General features: G+C 46.1%; 1 protein-coding gene across 3 annotated transcripts in view; it reads left to right on the top strand.

Moving 5' to 3' along the window:
* LOC146077489 (cytochrome P450 2J5-like) overlaps positions 1-26,133 on the top strand; it is a 38,666-nt gene that overhangs the window by 5,414 nt on the left and 7,119 nt on the right. The window contains exons 3-9 of one of the 3 annotated variants that reach the window (XM_083186040.1): positions 1,404-1,553; positions 4,585-4,745; positions 10,854-11,030; positions 12,197-12,338; positions 12,810-12,997; positions 17,928-18,069; positions 20,416-21,597. In XM_083186040.1, coding sequence (XP_083042166.1) covers positions 1,404-1,553; positions 4,585-4,745; positions 10,854-11,030; positions 12,197-12,338; positions 12,810-12,997; positions 17,928-18,069; positions 20,416-20,594 — 1,139 coding nt within the window. In that variant the 3' untranslated portion in view covers positions 20,595-21,597. Of the gene's footprint in view, positions 1-1,403; positions 1,554-4,584; positions 4,746-10,853; positions 11,031-12,196; positions 12,339-12,809; positions 12,998-17,927; positions 18,070-20,415; positions 21,598-26,133 lie in introns of those variants that run through there. The other 2 variants (XM_083186041.1, XM_083186042.1) reach the window with 2 other exon arrangements.

The raw sequence follows: 26,133 nt of genomic DNA, 5'->3' as shown, positions 1-26,133 counted from the left end.
TATGAGCAGCAGAGGGCACCCTTGCCTGCAAAAGTATTCAAACTTGTACTAAGCAAGGTTTTTCCCAGATCTGCTCATATAATAATTGATAGGTGGCAGCAATAGAGGCAACTATTGCCAGAATTGTTAAGACCACCCAGTCCCCAATTTAGGTGACTGTATCCAATTATCAATATTTGAACATAGCAATCAGCAATCCTTTTTCCTGAATACAAAATACTGATCAGGAAGCAACTTAATGTTATGCTCTCTTTTTGTAAATAACAGACAGTATCCCAGCTGACCTAATATCTAATTAGGTATACAGCCGGAACTGTCTGCATCATATCTGTTAAATACCTACCTGACAACCACGGTACCAATTATAGGTGACTGTGTCTGTCTGGGATTATTTTTTGAACATAGCATAGGGGACCAATATACATCTACCCCTGGGCCTCATGCATTTAAAGTGCCCATGACTCTTTAGCGGATTAGCTGAGAGTCAACCAAAGTATCAGTGACCTAATAGTAAAAACACATTTTGGGTACCAAACACAAGAATTTTTATTGTCAGAGGTATTTATAAAATAACAACATCCTCTAGACAATAAATAAATTATTTTCTCCACACATTGAAAATCTGCTTAATAAATAAAACTGACATTCTCCAGTCAAGATCTTTTTAGGATCACTTTTTCCTCAATTCTTTATCACCTAAACACCATCTGTGTGTATATGTTTGTGCGTATGATTTTAACCTCTTTAAATTCACTGCGGCTTCCCACCATGTTATATAATGGGACCTTTTAACAATATAACTCATTAAAAGTTAAATTTTATGTGATTAATTTTTTGTCCAAGTGCGTTCCCTAAACAACAGTCCTTTTTTCTTCCTGTTTATTGCCTAACTATCACTGTTTGGGAACTGCACCCCCGCGAACCGATCCAATGTGGGGATTTGATCTGCGGATCATATACATCTAAATTCTCTTAGAGTGCAGACATACCACCAGCTCCACAAAGGAGCAAACCCGTATCCATATCAGTGTAAATGGAGTAAGAAGCTGGGTCCGACCCTGGAAACTCCCGTGTTCGAAGACCAGGGTCCGACCAGGGATTTTGGTGTAACAGAGTATTAATTAATACCTCAGTTACTATGATTTAACCATCTGTTCTGAAGCCTGAATATCACTAAAACATGCACTGCCATTGTGCCTTGATGACCAAGGTTGGAATACCTGCAGTACAGGGTATTTTCCTCATTGATTCCATGCATTATTACATCTGGGCAGAGGAGTGGCACAACTTGTACATATACTGTCCTTTTTCAAGTTGAATCTAACAATAGAATCTTTGAATTCAATATTTTAAAATAAAATCAAATTATAAAAGATCTTTTTTTTAATTCTTGGCACTTATAGGTATTTCAGCTACTAATGGACACACCTGGAAACAACAGAGACGCTTTGGACTCATGACTTTACGAAATCTCGGAGTAGGTAAACGTGGACTGGAATCACGGATTCAGGAAGAAGCGTGGTGCCTAGTAGAATCCTTTAGAGCCCAGAATGGTAATTCAAATAACCATATTATATCTACATGGACATACTGTTAACAAGATAAACAAGCTATATGAAATATAAAAAAGATTAATAATTCAACAGTTCTTATACAAAATACACAATGTGCCTGATTCAGGTTGGCTCGCTTAGGCAGCTGCTTAGTGAACTCATAAATGCTGCCTGCTGCCCAGCTGAATACACGACACCCCCCCCCCCCCCCCCCGGCGAGTGTCTAACTAGGGTGCACTTTTTTTTAAATGACAAAAAAACGCACATTTATTGCAAATTGCAAATGTAAAAGTGTACAATTTGCTATAAAAATCACGTTTTGCCATGATCAAAAAATTTGCACAGAATAAATTGCATCCAGATGTTTTCCCATTATAAAGTATAGAAATCACAAATGTATTATTTATTTATTACCAGTTTCTTATATAGCGCACACATATTTTGCAGCACAATACAGAGAATATTTGAATGTTCACATCAGTCACTGCTCCAGATGAGCTTACAGTCTATATTGCGTGCCACATGTGCAAGCACACACAGACATTCTATGGTTAATTTGTTGGGAGCCAATTAGCCTACCAGTATATTTTTGGATTGTTGGAGGAAACCCATGCAAGTACAAATATAATAGGGTGCAATTTCAAAACATTACTAAAAATCGTTTGAAAAATAGACCTGGAACCTCTCCACCCCAAGTCCGACACGAGCTGGAATGGGAGAGGGACATTGGCCCACCCCCAGATGAATCTTGCTGGGAAGAAGTACAGGAGGGAATCGCCAAAAGCTCAATTTCCACTCGTATCAAGGAAACTTCCTATAAGCTTTTCTACAGATGGTACTACACCCTTGAAAAACTATCTAAAATGTCCCCTTCCTCTACCCCATTAGCGAAATTGTGGTCAAAGGGGCACTCTCTTGCATATATGGTGGACCTGCCCTTTAACAGTTCCTTTCTGAGACAAAGGCCTTGATTTAATGACATCCCTCTCAGGCATCCGGCTCTCCCTGGATGGATATTCCTATTAGCCCAAACTTTTCAGAACTTAGATACCTCTCTAAACAAATTATTCTCTCATATACTGGCCGCTGCAAAGTCAGTAATTGGCAGAAATTGGAAATCCCCTACCACCCCCTCTATTACCGCTTTGAACAACTCTATTTGGTTTATAGCAAATATGGAAAAGATCAAGTACTATCTACATGACTGCCCTCACAAATTTTAACTCATATGCAGTGCTATTTTTGTAGGAAAATAGGTTCAGGAACTGTGGGCGGGGGCAGAAAGTGGGCGGTGATGTGGGAGGAGCTACAAAAGGGGCGGGGCATGCATTAAAAGAGAGAGAGAGAGAAAAAAGAAAAACATAATTCCTCACTCCGTCACGCTTATTATACATATGCCACACACAGAGATTTGCATTATACATATGCCACACACCGTGATGCCCATTATACATATGCCCCACACCGTGATGCCATTATACATATGCCCCACACAATAACTCTTATTATACATATGCCGCACACAGAGATGCCTGTTATACATATGCCACTCACAGAGATGCCCGTTATACATATGCCACTCATAGAGATGTCCGTTATACATATGCCACACACAGAGATGACCGCTATACATAAGGTTCACTCCAAGATGCCAGTTATACATAAGGCCCACACCAAGATGCCCATTATACATATGCCACACACAGAGATGCCCGTTATACATAAGGCCCACACCGTGATGTCCATTATACATATGCCCCACACTGTGATGCCCATTATACATATGCCCCACACCGTAATGCCCATTATACATATGCCCCACACCGTCATGCCCATTATACTGTACATATGCCCCACACCGTCATGCCCATTACACATATGCCCCGCTCCGTAACAGTTATTATACATATGCAACACACAGAGATGCCTGTTATACATATGCCACACACAGAGATGCCCGTTATACATAAGGTCCACACAGTGTTGTCCATTATACATATGCCCCACACCGTCAAGCCCATTACACATATGCCCCACACCGTGATGCCCATTATACATATGCCCCACACCGTCATTACCATTATTCATATGCCCCGCTCCGTAACAGTTATTATACATATGCCACACACAGAGATGCCTGTTATACATAAGGCCTACACAGATGCCCGTTATACATAAGGCCCACACAGAGATGCCCATTATACATAAGGCCCACACAGAGATGCCCATGCTGCCACACTGAGATATTTCAGACAGCAACAGCAGTGTTAAAGATAAAATTGCATTAATCAGTGATGTTCAGTAAATTACCAGGCAATTGAGGCTGCCGCTCGGCTTGAGGGATCAGATGGGACTGGAGAGTAAGCTCCCTTAGGCAGGCAGGCGGAGGGAGAGTGGATCCTGGGGGCGCTTCAGACAGGTGGGCGGGAGAGAGGAGCAAGAGAGGCGGGCGGGCGCCAGGCGGGAGAGAGCAACAAGAGAGGCGGGCAGGTGCCTGGCGGGACAGCGTGTCTCGGCGGGTGGAGGGCGCGGGAATCACCATGGATGCGCACTGACACTGACGTCAGGAGCATCCATGGAGTAGGAGGCCAAGGGGCGGTGGCAGGTAGTACATCTTCCTTGCCGCCGCGGAAACAGAGATTATCATTGTAGATAATATCTGTGCGTGCAGCCAGTGCCCGGCGTTGAACTTCCGGAATGCCGTTCCTGGTGAGGCCATGTTGTCATCTGTACTTTTGTAACCAGGACCGTTACAAGAGCCGGGTGCTGGTTTTTAAATACGGGGGACTCTATGCTTTAATAAATTGCACCTTTATTAAATAAATTGCGCATTCCCGTTACTAAAAGCTTGCCAGAAATCGCTAGTGATTTCTAGCTTGTACATAAAATTCACACCCTATTACATGTGCGATATTTTTAGTTACCAAAAAATTGCACCCTATTACATTTCGCCCCAAATCTCTAATTTAACTAATATGATTCTAACCTAATTTTTAAGTCCGTAAACCAGTGCCCACTCTCTTCCTAATAGGGAAACCCATGGATGCATCACCCTTCATTATCCATTCAGTTGCCAATGTCATTTCTGCTGTTGTATTTGGACATCGCTTCCCCATTGATGACATCACTTTCCAGAAACTAGTTGAAGGAAACCACTATCTCATTAAACTCTTTGGCTCTAACTGGGGAAGAGTAAGTAATAGCACAAATAATACTGTCTTTAAATTGTTTAGATTCAGTACTGGGACCACTGATCTAGGCTGGTGCTTAAGTAATGAAGTGAACTGGTACCATGGGGTTCTTCTACAATAGGTTACATAGGGGCAGATGTATTAACCAGCGTTAAGTGCAAAATGCACTTAACGCTGGTTAACTGGGGGGGATTACGTCTGACCCTAATGTATCACTAGTGCACCTAACGTGCGCTAGTGACAGCCCGCCGAGTTACGCTCGGCGGGGCTGTCCCTGCAATCCCCCCCAGGGATTAACGGCCGGGGTGATGTATTAACAGCCTTCAAGGCGTTAATTCACCCCGGCCGCTTCGCCAGCTCATGGCTAGCGTTGTCCTATCCCCCACTATGGGGACAACGCTAGCCCTGCGTCTGGCTTGGGCTGCGCTGGAGATCTCGCGTGAACAGCGAGATCCCGCGCATGCCCAGTGCGGCCGGCCGGGGGACAGGAGATAGCGCATCAGTATTAACTGATGCGCTATCTCCAGAAAGGGACATCGCCAGAAGGGGGAAGTTAACGCTCCCCCGCTTCGGCAGACAAGATGTTAATACATCTTGTCGATGTCCCTTCCTGCTTCGCCTCGCTATTGAGGCGAAGCAGGAAGTATCATAGCGGCGCGATAAGCGCTGCTGTGATACATCTGCCCCAATGTTACATAGTTACATAGTAGGTTTACCGGAATGTCAACACAGTCAACATAAACACTAAAACATAGCACCGCTGCTCTTACCATGCATCGGGCACAGTGCCTCGCTACGCTCGGCACACTATTTTATTCTCCCACCACGCCCTAGTGGATGGTAGGGCATGAAATACCACCTGTCGGCACATGTTGTGTCCACATGGACACCGAAACTTACCACCGCATCCCCTCGCATGGTGAGCGCGGGCACACTATTTTATTCTTCCACCACGCCCTAGTGGAAGGTAGGGCATGAAATACCGCCTGTCAGCACGTCGGCTCAAAAAACAGTAAAAAACCCAATGTCAACCTAATGACCCTGTCGACTTAACTCATGTCGACCATCATGCTGGTGACCCAATGACCATATCCCCCTGCAATAGTAATAATGTATTTATGCTGAGATGTATTGGGTGACAATGGTGAGTTGTGCTGCTGCTGGGATATTATCCTCTGGCACTGTGGGGGCATATAGGTCTGGCACTGAGGGGGGGCATATGTGTGGCACTGTGGGGGCATATTTGGCACTGTGGGGGCATATGTGTGGCACTGTGGGGGCATATTTGGCACTGTGGGGGCCTATGTGTGGCACTGTAGGGGCATATGTGTGGCACTGTGGGGGAATATCTGTGGCACTGTGGGGGCATATTTGGCACTGTGGGGGCATATATGTGTGGCAATGTGGGGGCATAGCTGTCACTGTGGGGGCATATATATATGTGGCACTGTGGGGGCATAGCTGTCACTTTGGGGTCATATATGTATGGCACTTTGGGGACATATCTGCCACTGGGGGCATATATGTATGGCACTGTGGGGGCATATCTGCCACTGGGGGCATATATGTATGGCACTGTGGGGGCATATATCTGGCACTGTGGGGGCATATTAGTAAACGTCATCAGTTGTGCTGCAGCGGCGCGTTGGGCATAATGTGTAATAGGCATTACGTTGTGGGGAGTATTGTGTACTTGCCATCATGGTGTGCAGCGTAATATGTAATTGTCATCACAGTATGCGGCGTAATGTGTAATTGGCATCATGGATAAAAAGTGTATAATGATTTAAGTAGCCTGTCATTGTTTGGCCTTGATCTGTGAGGCATACTTAGTAACTGTGTGGGCCTTTATATTTTTATGTCACTGTGTGGCCTTCAGCCCGCCAACTTAAGTATGGGAGGACAATAACAATTCCTGTGGTAACCAATGTCTGGACAGGCAGGTTGCAAAAGTGAGCTGTAAGGTAATTGTTTTGCTGATAGACCACGCCCTTATTTTAAGCCACACCCCCTTTCAAAATAAACCATGCCCCCTATTTCGGCGCTCGGTTTCTTATGTTTCATGTTGTTTCATGTTGTGGGGGGCTGCCCTGGGAGCTAAATTGACTAGAAACGGCCCTGCACCAGACGTTTGGAGCTGGAGCACGGACCGGCTGCTGGAAGGCAGATACAGTGGGGGAAATTTACTAAAGGAAATTTGTAGAAAATAGGTGTATTTGTATTTAGAAATACACTTATTTTTGACATTTACTATACCCAAAATACAGCAATTCGTATTCGTATTGATAGCACATCAATACGAATACGAATTGCCGTATTTTCGGGATAGTAAATGTCAAAAATAAGTGTATTTCTAAATACAAATACACCTATTTTTTACAAATTTCCATTAGTAAATTTCCCCCAGTATCTCTGGTTTTGGGCATGATAGAGACAAACTGCTAGTGTCGACAGAAAGGGGAAAGTCACAGCTTTTGGAATTTACTCTCAGAAAAACTCTATGTCAGAGAGAATTTGAGAAATATGACTGGGAATTGCAATTAACAGGTCAGATGTGGACTGCTGCTTTGAAGTTGGATATCTCCAGTTCCCCAGGGCCGATTTTCAAAATTCTGGTATCCCTGGAAAAAGGAGATCCTCAGCTATCAGCATACACCTGGGGCCCCTGGGCAAGTGCCCATTAAGCCCATATGAAAAGACAGCCCTGAATACATATAAACATAGCCCTATATAGATACACACACAATACACATAAATAGTTTAACAAACACTTCAACTGCCCCCTCTCACCTATAAAAGAGGCATCCCTTCCATAGCATGAGCCAGAAGATCGTGGGGGGCGAAGATCTGGATGGGCTGCAGGGCTGTCAGGAGGAGACAGGGGCTCTGTGTGTGACAGGAAGTACCGTCTCCTCCTCTCACTGAGCTCCTGGAGCAGCGCTGCTGACCACTGCAGCGCTGCTCTCATACAATATTCTGACTGGCGCACAGTCAGAATCATCATCATCACCCCCCATACCATTACTTACCATCCGGCACGCATCTCTCCTCGGGACGGAGCCACACTGTGACTGCACAGTGCAGCCTGCAGAGCGCCGAGCCCCTCTGTGTCCTAGGCTCAGTGCTCTGCAGGCTGCACTATGCATAGTGCGTGGCATGCCTGTCTGGCTGGGGGGCCGCCGGGTGGGGGAGGCGGTGTGCGCAGGTTGGGGGCAGCTGCCCGGGCCCCTCCAGAGGCCGGGGCCTGGGACAGCTGTACCCACAGCACCCCCCTGCCTGTAGTATCTAACAAATCCTTAGTGCAGCCCTTGCGATCTCTGGGTCTGATTCTCATTTAAAATCTCAAGTAAATATAGCCAAATCTCAATAGTGTTTCTTCCCTATCTCTCCCCTTAGTGCCTTACCCTAATCCTCCCCCATCATTCACAACCTAACCACTCTCTTCAGCACCTAATCCTAACCATGACATTTTCAGATGTCATTGTCATTGTCATTGTCGACTTGTCATAATTCTGAGGATGTTGATTTGGTGCCTGTTGACATTCTAGCGTCATCATTGTAGTGTCAACATTAAGAATTTTGACATGTAAATTGGTGACCATCTGACTGAATATCAATTTAAAGGTTTGTGTGTTTAGGTTTAGGTAACTATGTACATTTTTTTACCAACATTTACATGATAAACCAACGACCTGCCCAGCTTTTCACCACTGGCGCGCACCTATTCTATGTTAGTGGTATGCCAGGAAATTTTCCGGGACAGCCCACTGCATACCACCCAAGGGGTTAATCTCCACACAGTATAAAATAAAGTCAATCATTGGGTCAGATGCCAGCCAATCAGCTCCTACCTGCCATGTCACATACTGTGTTTGAAAAATGTCATGCAGGAACTCATTGGCTGGCTGTTTATCACTCTCCATTTTATCACTTTTGAAGCTTAGTGCATCTGACCCATTGTCTTTTATGATTTATGCTGCTCAAGGCAAGAAAGCAATTGGACGGCTTTTTTTCTTTGTCTTTATATACTAAAATTGGCACTGCTCAGCTCATTTTTTTTATAAATTAATATTTCATACAACTAAACTATTCTCAACACATTCTCTACAGCAGGCGTTCCCAACCACGGTCCTCAAGGCACACCAACTGTGCAGGTTTTATCCAGGCTTGAGCACAGGTGACTTAATTAGTATCTGAGGGATTCTGATTAAACCATCTGTGCTGAAGCCTGGATATCACTAAAACCAGCACTGTTGTGGTGTGCCTTGAGGACCGTGGTTGGGAATGCCTGCTCTACAGAAATGTGAAAACTGCAGCGGATCTTAAGTTTAGCCCAAATAAACTGAGAGGTGCCTACCGGGGACTTTATTTATGCTATGTAGAGGAGATAACCATTGGTGGTATTCATAGGCGTGCGCAGCCCATTTTATTAGGGGGTGCACCGTCAAAGGGGTGTGTCTAGCGCCACCTATTGGGCGTGTCTAGCATTGCCCATTGGGTGTGTCTAACACTGCCAATCATGCATGTTTACCATCATCTATTGGTACTCGCTAAAATATAAAATGTCTCTCAGCCAGAACATAATCTCCGGCCTATTTCAGTTTTAATATTCTTATTACTCTGTATAACAGTGCATGCATATAAAGTTAAAAAAATATATGGATTATGCAGGTATGTAGTGATATGACAACAGTCTAGTACAATTAACAGTGCAAAACACACAATTGATTGATGGGCACTAATTTTAATGGAATACAGGTCTAAAAAACAAAAGACTTTGGTAAAAGGTATTGCTGGTATTGCTAGCGGCAGGGAGTTATTCATAAGGGTGGGGACAGCATTTGGGGGTGCCTGTGCACCCCTAACACTCAATGTGCGCACACCTATGGTGGTATTACTATTATTACCACTTTGTGCACTATGGACATGATTCAGCAGGAGTTGTAGAAAAGGCGGTTTTTGCTACTCTGCAGAGAGTTCTGGTTCACTCTCAGAGGCAAATTCCTTCTCGAATGGACAAAACCATGTGCACAGCAGGTGGGGCTGATGTAACATGTGCAAAGAGAATTAGATTTGGGTGGGGTTTTTTTTTAGATCTATATTGCAGTGCACAGAAACAAAATAACTCATCCAAATCTTATTCTCTCTGCACATGTTACATCTGCCCCACCTGCAGTGCACATGGTTTTGTCCAGCTAAGAAGGAATTTGTCAGAAGGAGCATACCTCCCAACATGACCCTCTCCAGGAGGGACACAATGCTCTGTTTCTGGACTTCTCCCTTAATTTAGAATTGCCATCACCTGTGTTTAAGCACCTTGCTTACAAATCATCCTGTTTGAAACAGGTGATGGCAATCATACATTACAAGGGAAGTCCAGAAATAGAGAAATCTGTCCCTCCTGGCATGGGTCATGTTGGGAGGTATGGAAGGAGTGAACCAAAATAACCCATACTTGCCTACCTGACCCTCTCCATGCGGGAGAAAATGCTTTGTTCCTGGTAATGTATGATTGCCATCACCTGTGGGGAGCTAGGTAATTGATAAGAAAGGTGTTTCACCACAGGTGATGGCAATCATTCATTACCAGGGAACAGAGCGTTTTCTCCGCATGGAGAGGGTCAGGTAGGCAAGTATGAAATAACCCCCTTAGTGCAGGGTTGCTGACTTTTAGAATCTCCTCTCCGGGAGAAGCTCGGAGAGGAGACTTTCAGCAGCAGCTCAGGGGGGCGGGGCTTCATTAAGCTCCACCCCATGATGTAAAAAAGGGGAATTAACAGATCTCTGTGGAGGGGACGGGGCTAAAATGACGCGATTGTGACATTTTAGCTCCGCCCCCTCCTCTGAGACCCGCGGATTGCGGGATTTAAATGCCGAGGTCGGGGGAAGACGGCCGCGATCGGGGGGTGCAATGGGGGTTGCCCACCTTTCCGGGGGGCCGGGAGGGGGGACCCAATTTTCGAGAGACTCACGGCCCTTCCGGGAGGGTAGGCAACCCTGCATTAGTGCTTAAACTGCGGTTGCATCTTGGAAAAAGAGTGACGACAGTGCTCACTCCCACGGTAATCTGTATTTTTTTTTTTATCATAACACTGGTTTTGTGTAACAGATGTATGATGCTTTCCCATGGCTTATGAAACGCTTACCGGGTCCCCATCAAAAAACTTTTAAAAATCAAAAATACATAGAGAATTTTGTGAAGCAAGAGGTCAAAATTCACCAAGAAAATGGACCACCAGAGGAGCCTGAAGATCTCATTGACCACTATTTGGCACAGATTGCAAAGGTACATTCGCTATTAGAAATATGCCACACACCATAATGCCCCTTACACAATATGCCACATACCATAATGCCCCTTACACAATATGCACCAAACTGCAGTGCCCTTACACCATTTACACCACATTGTAATGCCCCTTACACATTTTGATACACACCGTAATGCCCCTTACACAATATGAACAACACTGTAATACCCCTATATATTAGCTCCTTGGCTGCAGGTACCACGTTTTCTTGTACTGCTTGATATCAGGGGTTTTATGTGCCCATGACTCTTCCTTCTCTCCCTTGTTAATGCTGGCGGCAAAAGGTTCTGGCTCTTCTGGGTCAGTTTACAGTGCATACACCTGTTCCTGCTTTCTAGAGTGCCGCTTTGTTATCTAAAGTAGTGCCAATCCCTGGCAAAAAAGGTATTGTTGTCTCTCACTGTGCTAGTTAACATAGGGGTTTATTCTAGTCCATTCTTTCTGACAAAATCCTTCTTAGATGGACAAAACCATGTGCACTGCAGGGGGGCAGATGTAACATGTGCAGAGAGAATTAGATTTGGGTGAGTTATTTTGTTTCTGTGCAGGGAAAATACTGACTGCATGATTTTACACTGCAATATAGATCTCACTTTGAAGAAAAACCCCACCCAAATCTAATTCTCTCTGCACAAGTTACATCTGCCCCACCCGCAGTGCACATGGTTTTGTCCATCTAAGAAGGATTTTGTCAGAAAGAATGGACTAGAATAACCCCCATAATTTTATGGGCGAGCTCAGCTACCACACTCAAGGTTTCCTTTGAAGCAAAGTGAAAGGAATGCATTTAATATTCCTCAGATAAAAGTCACTGACAGTTATGCATTACATCACAAGACACTTTCAATATCAGTCATGTTGCATCACTACTCTCCAAATATAAGGACATACCTCCCAACATGACCCTCTCCAGGAGGTACACAATGCTCTGCTTCTGGACTCCCCTCTTAATATTTGATCACCATTACCTGTTTTAAACAGGTTAATTGATAAGAAAAGTGCTTTACCACAGATGATGGCATTAATAAATTAAGAGGAAAAGTCCAGATGCAGAGCATTGTGTCCCTCCTGGAGAGGATCATGTTGGGAGGTATGTAAGGATATATATATTATATATATGTACAGTATGTTGATTTTACAGACAAAGGATGAACCTGACTCAACATTTGATCTGGAAAATCTGATTCAAGTGGTGATCGATCTCTTTACCGGTGGAACAGAAACTACAGCGACAACCTTGCAGTGGGCACTCTTGTTCATGTTGGCTCATCCTGATATACAAGGTAGATAAATCCAATGTAGTTTATTTGCTGCATGAAAAAACAATCTTATATATTTAGCCTGAACTGTCAGTCAGTGTGTGTGTATAATGCTGGGCGGAGTAATAGGCTAATAGCCTATCAGCACCTTTGACTCTGCCCAAAACAGTCACAGAGTGACAGAGAGGCACCATAGTGCTTACAGGACTGCATCTGACAGCATCCCCCCAACCAGCCTGCAGTGGCCGGGGATCAATCTGCACTCCACTTCCTGCTATTGTGCGGAGGCTATGTCCTCCATCCCTGTGGCTGGGGAAAGTTACAACCAGACACCCTGCTGCCATTGTGAAGAGTATCCATAGGGCGCGATAAATCACCTAGTGATATTATAAATAATAAGTAAATAAAGCAATGCAGGAATATGCTGAATTGTTCGAGAAACAGAATGGTGACAAACTGATTTTGACAGTGAATGTTTGAAATTTATTTTCACAGAAAATATACACAAGGAGATAGATGCAGTACTGGATGAGTCTTCACCTGTAACGTATGAAGACAGAAAGAGGCTTCCTTACACCAATGCCGTAGTTCATGAGATTCAACGTTTTGCGAACCTTGTGGGTGTGGGAATGACAAGATGCAATATAAAGGACATTCATCTTCATGGGTATTCTATACAGCAGGTGATAATGTGGTGTGTGTGTTTTTGTATGCCTTAAATGATGTGTTCCAATATTCAAAGTGCTAACTGAATACAGATGTGATGTGTTCAAACTGAAATCTAAATTGCAGTGTAAAAATAATTCATCCAGTATTTACCCTGCACAGAAACAAAAACTCCCCCAAATCTTACTGTCTCTGCACCTGCTACATCTGCCCCGCTTGCAGTGCACATAGTTTTGTCCAATTTGAGAACAAATTTGTCGCAATCAGGTTTGAATTAGTTGTTCTGAACATCGCATATTCACCTATTTGGAGCCTGCTACACTCTACCGCCTCTTTGGGTACATATGAAAGGTAAAGGGACCCTTTTTGACATTTCCTCAGTGGCTGCAGACATTAACTTGGGGTGCTGTTGTGCTGACCAGCATGGCAGGTTTCGGGTGGGGATGGAACCAGGAAACAGAGAAACTGGATGACGGTGGTAGACCAGTGCGGCACGTCCTCCTGTCCTGTTATCATTGCAGTGCTCCTCAAACATCTTGGATTCAGAGCCCTCTGGAAGCTACTAAATCTTTTCTTGACATTAGAGAGGTCTTGGTGGCAGGTACTCACTATGTTCACTACATCCTCTATTGGCCTGGTAGATATAGGGCTCTTGAGTATTTGGGCACCCTGCAACCATGAAAACACGTGCACCATAGCATGGCCCAGGGCAGGGCCGGTGCAAGGCACCGGAGTGCCCCAGGCAAGTCGGGGTGGGGGCGCCCCGGTGCCGGGGGGGGTGGGTGGGTGGAAAAAACTTGCGTTGCAGTGGTACCTGCGGCACCGTCATGTGTATAAAGCTGGCTGCGGCCGGCGGGGTCCCTGCAGTGAATAGAAAATAACTAGCGCTTCCCACTGCCGCACGGACACCCCTGACCGCTCCAGCAAGTTTTTTACACAGTTCGCTGGGGGTGAGGGGCGAACTGCCGCCCTCCAGGTGCCGGCACCCTAGGCAAATGCCTAGAGCTGCCTAGTGGTGGCGCCGGCCCTGGCCCAGGGTGCATTTCTCATAATATGAGAATTGCTCCTCCACCTTAATCATACCTCCCAACTTTCCCATCCATGTGTCACAGTGTCCGCAGACTGAGGGATCCTGAAATCACCACTAACAGAGCAGTCTGTGATCATTGAATAGATGCTATGTGCATGCGCACGGCATCTATCAGTGCAGGGTGGGGAGATGGGATGCCCCACTGCTCTGGGCATGCCCTTAAAATGATGAAAACAGGCTTCATGCCTACCATCCATTTGCTCCACCTCATTTTTGAGTTGCCCAGGCCTCTGGTGTAGCAGTTCCCGACTGTAGGAAGAACAAAGTTGTGAGGTATGCCTCCTCCTCTGTGGCAGGAATCAGCCTGCTACTGCATGACATCCCCCTTCTCCTCCACCCTCCTCTCTCTTGCAAGCTTCCTAGAAGACATAAGGATAACTCCAACCAAAATTAAACTGCACGCTTAACTTTAAAAAGACAAAACTAAGGACAGGCTGAGCTGCCGTCATAAATTGATGAGGGGCCCCAAGGTCAGCCCCCGTCCTCCACTCCACCTGATTCCCTGCCACTTAGCCGCCTGGCCCCCATCACTTAGATGCCGGCACTGCTGCCACTCAGCCCCCGGGCCCTTGCCACTCAGACGCACATGCTCCCATAGTGCAACCATCCAGATGCACTCCCGCCACTCAGACGTCCGGCCACTTATGAAGATACCCCTGACCGCCGCTGTTCAGCCGATGGGCGAATGTATTCAGTTGCAGGCTGAGCAGGGGAGCAGTGTGACATCTGACCCTCTGACCAGTATACTTTTTAGTTATTCAGGCTGCGGGCAGCAGTATTATCTCCTCCATGCTCCTCCCCAGATGGTGCATTTCCTGGTTCCTCCTCACTTCAAGTGTCAACAGCCATGGTGACCTGCCTCCTCGGTCCTTCTCGTGGAGACTAAATCACTCCCCAGCCAGCGGAGCTTGTCATAGGCTGGGCATTAAATGCTAGAGGTGCACCCAGATCTTGGCTGCCACCAGCTCCCTTTCATCTGCCTGACCTGGCCAGCTCCTGCAAGTAGAAAGAAGGAGGTTCCTGCCTTAAATGGACCCTCACTTGGAAAAACTGCAGCGGAATGCAAAGTAAATTTCATTACCACTACTGCCACCCTCCTTATCTGCTCTGCAGCATCGCTCCCTGCTCTGTATCACTACTGTGTTTGATGGGGGGGGGGGGGGGGGAACCCTCCAGAGATATCAGTGTATGGGGCCCCAAGATTTCTGTTGCTGGCCGTGCCCAGGACTGACAAAGATGGCAGTGTAAATCAGTTAAAAAATTAAATGGTCAAAGTTTGGGCTGTGGGGGTGGGTGTTATTATAACATGTTTATCTATCATAAACTATATGAAACCCTAGGCCTGCCTCGGTTACCTCAGTATACAGATGTACCAGCCACCCTTATTGCTACAATGTGTAAGCACGTGCATACTAATCACGGCAATGACTGAGGGCCTAATTCTGACTTGATGGAAAATCACATTTATTCTCAAATGGAAAAAAACAATGTTGACTGCAGGTGGGGCAAATGTAACATGCGCAGATAGAGGGCATACACACGGGGCAATTTTTGCCTATTTTCTAAGTGATTTGTCTAGACCAGTGGTCTCCAACTTTTTTGGGGGTGTGAGCTACTCGCGACAAAATAAATGACCCGAAGAGCTACTAAAATAAAAAAAATAACAAATCTGCCTATTAACTAAATAATGCACTTTACACATTATGCCACACACTGTAATGCCCCTGACAGACTAAGCCACATACAGAACTGCGTGTGTGCGGCGTAGGCGTGTGCCTAAAACTGGGTGTAGCCACATGGGGTGCGTCCAATGAAAATGGGGGTGTGATACACATATGCCCCCAATAGTGCAGTGCCAGATATACATATGCTCCCAATAGTGCCAGATATACATATGCTCCCAATAGTGCCAGATATACATATGCTCCCAATAGTGCCAGATACACATATGCTCCCACGGTGCCAGGTATGCCCCCACAGTGCCAGAAACAGGAATACCAGCATGGTGCCAGGTAGGACCCCAGGGTGCTTGGTATGCCCCCACAGTGCCAGTAACAATTATGCTCCCACAGTGCCAGCAATGCCCCCACAGTGCCAGCAATAAGTATGCCCCTACAGTGCCACCAACAAGTATGCCCCCACAGTGTTTCCCAGCAGCAGCACACTCACCACTGATGCTGCTGCTGCCGGGGAGAGGACAGTGTACCCCTGCAGTGTCGCTGCCGCCGCTGCTTCTCTTCTCAGGGAAGGAGAGCACAGCACACTGCGCATCTCTCCTTCCCTTCACTTCCTTGTGACTGGACCACCCGCCAATCAAAGCTCACGGGCCGGCTCCTGATTGGCTGCCGGCCTGTGAGCTCTGATTGGTGGATGGGCAGCCCAGTCACAGGGATGCACGGTGAGGGGTAGGAGAGACACGCGATGCGCTCTCCTCCCCTCAGGCTCAGAAGGGGAAGGCGGCGGGCTGCAGATAATGGAGGGGCAGGCGATAATGGAGGGGCGGAGGGGCGGGCGAGTGGTCGAGCCACCCGATTCTCTGCGCCGAGCTACCGGTAGCTCGCAAACGACGTGTTGGCGACCACGGGTCTATACCGTGTCCATGATGTCTGCGGAGATGGTCCTACTATAGGGTAGTATAGTGAGGGTATGAAAAAGTAGGAGGACGCGTTCCGCCGCCCCTCAAGGGGCTTGCTGCGCTCGCCACTCTTGGGGATGGCGTGGATAGTGGGGGGTGCCTAAAACCTCTTTGTATTACATACAATCATATTATTGTATAGCTAGTGTAATGGCATCGCACACCCTATAAAATCGCATGCGATTTTGCTGGAGGTGCGATGCGATGCTATGCGATCCCCTGGGGCACACAGAGCAGTGAATAAATTACATTAAAAAATCGCATTGCATCGCATCGCACGGCACTATAATGGCCCATGTGATGCGATGCGATTTCCCTACACAGAATAACCCTCTAAGCAATTAGCTTAGTGGGCGCCGTGCTAGGAAACAAGTACCAGTGTAACATGTGCAAAGAGAGTTATACCCCTTTTAGACATACTACCCGGGATTTTGGCCAGATTTACCCAGGATTTTCAACCCAGGTCACTCCCGGGATTTTAGTAACAGACCCCCTTTCACACTACACCTCAGATCCGGGAAAAACCCGGGTATACCCCTTTCACACATAAGCCAGGCTTTTCAAGCATTTCAGTGTTTCATCATTAAAATGGGACACTTTGCTGGCTCACAAGAATGACATCATGCTAAGGTGGGGCTGAATACAAAAGGGCCTGTGGGGAGTTCCCACAATACATTGCTGTTATGGCATCCTTCCAATGCTGTGCCATAGCACCTGTCTTCCCACAGGAGTCTGCACCCTGTTGCTGAAAAGGGAGCACAGGAGCAACATGCAGCCACTGCCTCTGCTTGCTCCGCCGCACGTGTGCCTGAGGCGTTTTCCGTGGCTGCAGCTGATGACCTCATCAGAAGAAGCCCGGGCAGCAAAAAAAAGCATTGTCACATGTGTAATACTGAAAAACCCGGGTAAACCCATTCAGACATAAGCCGGTTATTATACCCGGGAGTTAAATACCGGGAAAAACCCTGGTCAATTGCAGGTGCTCAGTCATACATAGACATACAGACATACACTAGTCCCGGGTTTGGGCGCGTTCATGTGAAAAAACCCAGGATTTTCGCGTATGTCTGAAAGGGGTATTAGATTTGCGTATGTTATATTGTTTCTGTGCTGGCTACTGGCTGCTTTATTTTTACACTGCAATTTAGATTCCAGTTGGAACACATCTCAACCCAAATGTAACTGCATTGATATTTTAGAATGTGTTTTCTCACCTATTCAGGACACAATGATTCTGCCCAATATATACTCTGTCTTACATGATTCACAATACTGGGAAACTCCTTATGAATTCAACCCCAACCATTTCCTGACTAAAGATGGAAAATTTAAAGCAAACGAGGCCTTTTTACCATTTTCTGCAGGTGAGTTTCTATAAACATAAACTAGTGGTGGATTTATAACTTTGCTATTACTAAACTATGTACAAAATATTTACAGTAGATGCATATATTGTATATTCTTAGTGTTATATCCTGGCCATTTTGGAACTGGTGAGAGTTGCAACATGATCTCTCATTATAAACATATTGAAATGCCAAAAATGGTTCAAATAAAGTATTTGTGGTGCCAACTTACATCTGGCAGTTCTAACAAATGGCGGACAGGCCATTGGCCTGGTTATTCAACCTGGCCATCATAGGCCTGAACTAGCAGCTCCGCCTCTTGGTATTTTGCTTAGTGAGGTTTCTATAAAGCACATCTGTGGCATGATGTCACACTGCAGTAAACACAAACTTGATCCGAGGATGCCATCTTTGAGTGACGTTCTATTAACATTTACCAACACTGCCAGTGGAAATGAAAAATAATAACTGCAGTATACTATACACTGAGTTGACGCCATTCAGAATGATAAAAGGGATGGTTGACCTGTACTTGTCACGGCCTGGACTGTCTGTGTTCCCGGCACTGACCTGGGTGCGCCAGTGGAGGGCGCAGGGAACTGGAAGCGAGGAGGCTTGAGGTAGCTGGAGCTCATGCACGGAGACAGGAGGGAGATGAACTGCCGGGGACACAGAGGATTGGCTGAGACCTAAAGCAGAGGCGCGGGGTCTAAGCAGACAGTGGTATTCACCAGGGACCCCCGCAAGGGGATATGGACTTCGCTGCAACTGCCGACCAGGTCGCGGCCCTCTGCCCAGGTTCCCCTGTGGCTTTGGCAGAGTTGAGACACAAGAGTCTTTAACGGGGTACTTAAACCATCGATGGTGGTCGATGGCACTGAATGCTATACAGCAACACAGAGGGTACTTGAGAGATGAGAGATGTGGCCTGGAAGCCGAGGATAACACAAGGGTAACACAGGGGGGCGCTGGAGACACTGTAGACACTGGGGCGGCTAGGAGCCGATACTTGAGATCACTGGGGATCGCTGGAGCGGCTAGGAAGCCGGTACTTGAGATCACTGGGGATCGCTGGAGCGGCTAGGGAGCCGGTACTTGAGATCACTGGGGATCGCTGGAGCGGCTAGGGAGCCGGTACTTGAGATCACTGGGGATCGCTGGAGCGGCCTGAGAGCCGAGGGGAGACGGGTAGGAAACCCACGGATGACCAGACACTGAGAGAGTAACCTGGGCTGAACGAGAAGACAGGATCACACGGCAGATGGAAACACGTGGAGACTTCTGGCAGGAGTGGAATGACCAGGATGCTGAGAGTAACACAGGTGACAGCGGACTCAGGAAACCGGACCTCTGGAGCACGTGGGGAGTCTTGACAGGAGCTTAACGCTGGAGAACTCACAGGTAAACTGACGAGTTGTTCAAGACAAGGAGGAGACTGTGAGCTGGGTTTTTATCCCTCCAGGTGATTAGGGAATCAGACGCAGGTGATGGAATTAGCCGCAGCAGCAGCACACAGACCAGGAAGTGAGTTGGAGCTTACCTGGATCATGTGACCCGCAGCTTGATCAGGGAATACACCTGGAGCTCACAGTGACGCAGGGGCGACTTGGAAGCAAAAGACATCACGCCAGGGATTGCCGACTGTGCCGGCAGCTGACCTACGGAGGACACTACCCCAGCGTGCCGGTAAGGGGCGCATGCGAGCAGTGCGAGAACCGGGGTTCATGACAGTACTGATGCCTACGATATTAGAAATTCTTCATTGGATTCCTGTACTCTGTGAGGTAATTTATTGTTGTTCTCCGTGTCTAGTAAGGTATCCAGACACAGAGTTGACGGGGTTTAGATTGACCATGCTAAGGTCAAACAACCATAGTCAACCCAGCTTAGTTAGATGCCTTAAGATAGTCGGCAGCTGCTAGAGTGGCAGCAAAGCTAGTTAGACAGCAGCAGGTGATCAGCAGTCGACGGACACATGGTCAACGAGACTTTTTCAGGATTTTTTGGTGCCGGTCCACTTGGATCATTCTTTTCTATCCAATTGGACATAGAGTTAGAATAGAATAGTGTGACGAGCACAGCGTGGCGAGCGTAGCACAATGCATCACCATTGTGCTCTGGAATATGTGACAGTTTGTTAACTTTTCATTTTATTAATCAAGGGCATTACATTTCCATCTTCCATAAGCAACATAATTGAAGTTGAACTGTAACAAGGGCTGATATACCATAGACATAGTATATAAATATATTAGGGACATAAGTATTTTACAACAAGGGCACTGTCAAAACAAACCAGGCAAATTATTTTCAGCAGACAATATTGAATAATTTTGATCAAATGAATGTACATTTTATTTACAGGACACAGAGTATGTCTGGGGGAACCACTGGCACGTTTTGAACTGGTCATTTTCTTCATCACCCTTATGAAGGCATTCAGCTTTCATCTTCCAGAAGGAGTCACAGAAGTCAATACAAGTTATATACTAGGCATCACACTACAGCCGCACCCTTTCAAAATCTGCGCCAACCCCCGCTGAGAATGAATTCATCCTTACAGATGAAAATAATCTGGATTGTCAAATGCAGAGCAGATTCTCAATTCCTTATTTAGTAGCAATAAATTCAGTGTTCTGTCACTAATCAGGGCCGAAACTAGGGTTTCCTGCGCCCGGGGCAAGGCAGTCATTTGGTCACTCCGTCTCCTAGCGCTATTTGCCTGGTTACGGGAAGCGCTGATGACTTTGAAAAGACTTGCCGGACGCTGATTGACTGAATTCAGCCAATCATCGTCCGGCAAGTCTTTTCAAAAGCTGCTTCCCGCCCACCGCCCGGCACATAGCGCTAGGAGACGGAGTAAAAGCTGCCGCTACAGTGTACAGTGTAGCCTACACCAGTCCCCGGACCCCCGCTGCCTCTCCCCGGACCCCCGTTGCCTGTCCCCGGATCCCCGCTGCCCGTCCCTGGACCCCCGCTGCCCGGACCTCACAGCAACATGCCCCTTCCCCCCATGCAGCGCCCGGTGCGCCTGACCCCCCAGCCCCCCCAGTTACGGCCCTGCACTAATGTTAACATTAAGGTCAATGAGAAAGGTCTTTCATTTGCACATTGGGATCTGAATGATTTTGAAGTTAATAACCTGTGGATTCGGCCCCGTTTTCAATGGTTTGGGGTCTGCACATGGGCATATATGTGCATGTGCAGACCAATGTTCCCTCTAATTTTACGAAGGCTGTGTGCGGCTAAAGATTTTAGCTGTGCAACTTTGGAAGGAAATTTTAATTTTTGTGCGTCACTTATATATAACTGGAAAATGACGTTCAGCATTTGTGTTAACTTTACTTCAAAATGATATTAAACATTTAAACATTCAAAACACAGCACACAATGTAGTTAATGGGTGAAACACACATAAATTGAATCCACAACTGCAAAAAAGGGACCACTGCTGCTTTGTGCGCTCTGTTGTAATGTCTGTGCGCAAGCTCGTCGAGGTGTGTGCGCGCGCACGCGCGCACAGCTTAGAGGGAACACTGGTGCAGACCCCCCCCCCCCACTCACCAAGGCATTTGCACGAGTAGGGGAGGGAGGTTGCGAGCGGTGGGCAACAATCAATAAATGCTGGGCGTTCCCCTGGGAATGCAGGCATGGCGTTGGCTAGTCGGGGCGGGCGGCTGATGTCATATGACATCTGCGATCTCCCTGGCTTTGGCGATCAGCGTCAGAATTAAAAGTCAGTTTAAAATTACTTATTTCTGAAGGGAAGAAAAATCATTCGACGGTTGGCGACCATCAAATGAATTCTCTCCCCTTCAGCCGCATGCAAGGGGATATGTTCTCGTACGCATCCCCCACATGCTAGCATGTATGGGTGCTCCAAGGAGCACACATACACACAGAAGGAGAACAACTTCTTGTATTTTTATATATGTACAAATGGATTGTTATTTCTGGAGGATCAATTTGATATGAAATTGGGAGTTCACATGGATGCTATAGGAGGTCTATAGTTCAGATTGGAGGCTATTGTATATAATAGAGACTTCATCTTCTTCAAATAAATATTAGGTCTAAATACAATAGAACCATTCCAATAGAAAAATCCTCCTTACACCATCACCAAAAATTTGAATACATCGGATTATAATTTTCCCTGGCCTACGATAGGCAGTAATAACTCGAAGATCAAAAAAAAAAAAAAACCCTGATGAAGTTCCTAACTGGAACGAAACACGTTGGGTATTGATCACAATCTTTGAAAATAAAAATAAAATCTTTCCTGAAAATAAGAAGCTACAAGCGTATTCTTCTATTATTCATATTTTATTGAATTGTTTTATGGACAATACATATTGTATCTAGGACGCTTGTGACACTATTGTGGGTATTTGAAGAAATTGTTAGTTCCAACTGGTAGGGAAATAAGTGTCAACAGTGACCACCATTTATATATAGCGCAATTTTGGAGATTTTGTATATATATATATACATACTGTATATGTTTAGTGAAAGACTCCAATATCAATATACAACAAAGTAATTGTTATTGTAATTATACAAGCCAAAGTGGGTCTAACCAATAATAGGAAGAATACAAATTCAGCAAACATCATGTTTGAAAGCAGTAGACATAGGGGTCTATTTACTAAGGCTTGAATGAAGATAAAGTGGACTTAGACAAAGTATTAGCCAATAAGTTCCTAACTGCCTGTCACGCCTGAGGGATTTGTCTGACCTGTTCTGGCATGTGGCTCTGGGGCTGGAGAGAAGTGGAAGCGTTGAGGCTTGATTAGGTTTCTCCACATGGTAGTAGGCCATCACAGAGGGTATGAAAGTTCAGGGACCGAAGGCATGACCAGGTAGCGGACAGTGATGGGCAAGGAGGCCCACAGCAGGAGGTCACAATACTTTAAAATAGTCTAATGGTCCACAAACACTGTGGCTTACTCTTTGAATCGGCTGGAGTTGTTGGAATCGGCTGGAACCAAAGGAGATACTGGAATCGTCTGGAACCAAAGGAAATGCTGGAATTGACTGGATCCAAAGGAGATATTGGAATCATCTATAACCAAGAAAGATGAGTTATTGAAGGTGTCCGATTATGACGACCAGTCTTACTGGGAATTCCACAAGGCAGGGCAGAGATGAGGAAGCACCTGAGTTGATGGGGGGTGCTACCCTATACCACTGTGGCCTGGTAGCTACAGTAGCAAAGAATGGTGACAAGGTACCAGTAGATGGTGATCACTTACTGATTATTTGCACCATGCTGAGCAGAAGCTGGAAGGTGTACCGAAGGAGCAGACAACATGGAAGAACACTGGTGATAACAGGTACCGATGGTGGATAACGATGCTGAATGGAATCAGTGGTGGAACTCCGATGGAGACTGGTAATGCAGATGGTAAACTTAATGATGGAGTATGAAAGAGATCAATGAGAATAAATGGTAATTGATAGTAATTGATGGTGATGGTAATCCTATTTTAGATTTCTACTGCAGAACATCGCTTTAAATCTGTAAAAGCTGTTATTGTGGTTTTATCTGTGCTATGTCAAGAACTTAGAAATATTGGGATAGTGCTACTGCTCTCACATTTGTTAGGTCTGATTAGCACATTTTGCTGGTGGTGGAGGTGTATTGGGAGGGGCAGCTAATTCAGGATGGACATATTTTTTTAGGCTTATATATTGAGTATAGGTTGGGACGTCAGTCCTTTAGGACGTTAGGGGTCTAGTATATGAAGGGTCTAGTTATAAAGGGTCATCTTTAAATTAATAGCAGCGTTATGCTGGCGTTAAACCAAAGAAAACCAGAAGGCAAAAAACAAACCATCATTACTTCTGAAGGACTGCATTAGAACCACAAAACTCAGGAACATCATGTGGCCTCAACTAACCTTTGCCATAAAAACAACTGGACCAGGCCCCCCACCCCTACGGATGAAAACACCAGGACTACCCCCAGCCCAACAACAGGACTACCCCCAGCCAATGTTCCCTCTAATTTTACGAAGGCTTTGTGCAGAAAAAGATATTGGCTGTGCAACTTTGGAAGGAAATGTACATTTTTGTGCGTCACATAACGTATACAGGCCTAGGTTTCGAGTTCTGTTGAGTTAATAAAGCAATTTGAATGTTTACAGACTTCACACACCACACATATAGACTATAGCAGTGATTTTCAACCTTATTAAACTCGTGGCACACTAAAACAAGATTTTATCCTTTGTGCGCTCAGTTGTAATGTCTGTGCGCGGGCTCGGCGAGTTGTGTGCGCGCGCACACGCGCACAGCTTAGAGGGAACACTGCCCCCAGCCCTACCCATCATGGTGAGCATGGAGCTGTGAGGGGAAGCAGCAGGACCAGCCTATGTAGCAACACTTCACCCATCAATCACTTGTAAAGGTGTCAGTCCCCTACAAATGTGTGTTCATGTCTTTTCTCCCCCCCTCTCCTGCAGCACACATCTACCCCACCATGTGCTATTCCTGTAATGTGTACCTCCGCAGATTGCACACCCTGCTAGCTCTGACCTATTCAGTGCAGCAAGCTGGTTACCTCAGATATACTCTGCGGGCAGGATGTGAGTCATGTGGATATTTCTGTGCAGGGTTTATCATACTACTACACAAGTATTTGCTTTCCAATATATGCATTGGGTTCTTGTATGGCTCGCCTCCTACAGTGTAACCTTCACAGTGCGCCCACCATGGCTGCCTCATCTGGTGCACTAGTGGATGGGATGAAAAATACATGGACCTGAGTATACATTGAAATCATCCATTTTGGGTAATGGGTGGGCCAATTTCCCTGAAGCTGACAGTCATTAAACCACTGAGCCCCAACCTTTTAAGCTGGCGCCTGTTGTAAGAATGACCCAATCCCGAACCTCTGGCCCATCTGGAGATTTTCAATTCAAGCCGCCAGAGGAGGACACCTGAGTCCTTGCAGAAAGGTGCACCAGCTGATCAAGCTATAGATGAGATCAGGACCATTGTGTCAGAAGATCCAATTGGAAGGGTTGAGAATGAAACTGGAGAGCCAAAAGTCTGCCATCATCTTCCCCAACAGGCGAATACACAGGTGCAGAGAAACCTGTTGTGGTTTAAGATCTTGGCATTTGAAAGTTGGCTGCTGAAGGCCTTATTGTCTGGCAGGAACACCCTTCATTACTGGGTATCCAGAAACTAGAGATGTTGAGCAGGAATTAGATTGGACATCTTGAGATTCACTATTCAACTCTCATGAACCAGTGTTTGATAATTCAGAAAAACCTTTATGAACGGGTTTTTATTAGCCGATCATCCAAATATGACTTGATTGTCACCGCCTGGGACCAGTCTCTGTTTTCCTTCTTTGATAGAGCAGAGACCTGAACTCTAAGGGATGCCAAATACAGACCCTTATCCAGGCCACTCTGAAGGAAAGCTAACAGTCTTGCAACTTTAAATTGTCTGGTGTCATGAGATCTTGCCTTGCACCAAGTGAAATAGATATGCCACACCCCATAATAGATACGTGCTAAGGCTGGATTCTGAGCCTGAATCATTGTGTTAGCTACTTTTTCAAGAGCCACACCGTCAAAGCTAACCTCTTCAGGTCAGGGTGCAGACAAGGACCCCGACTGAGCAGCCGACAGATTAACTAGATCTGAAAACCAATGTCTCCTGGGCAATGCAGGGGCCACCAGGATTAGACTTCCCCCTTCCTGTTTGAACTTCCGGAGAACCAGAGGAAGAAGAGATACTGACAGATGAGTATATATAAGATGAAAGTTCCACTGTATGGACAGAGCATCCATGAATGCCGCCTGGATCCCTCGCCCTGGAGCCCAACAGCGGCACCTTGTTGTTGTGTCAAGACGCCATCAAGTCAATGTCTGGAGTGCTCCATTTTTTGGCAATTTGACAAAACACTTCGGGGTGTAGTGACTACTCTCCCGAGTGAACATCCTGTCAACTTAGAAAGTTGGCCTCCCAATTTAGAATTCCCGGGAGGAACACCGCTGAGATGGCTTGCACATGGCACTCGGCCCACTGGAGGATCCTAAGTACCTCCCTCATGGCCTTTATACT

This window comes from Crinia signifera, chromosome 1 (assembly GCF_055691185.1).
Source record: "Crinia signifera chromosome 1, ASM5569118v1, whole genome shotgun sequence".
In the NCBI taxonomy this organism is placed as follows: domain Eukaryota; kingdom Metazoa; phylum Chordata; class Amphibia; order Anura; family Myobatrachidae; genus Crinia; species Crinia signifera.
The sequence above is the reverse complement of the archived record's forward strand: the minus strand, read 5'-3'. Positions and strand labels throughout refer to the sequence as shown.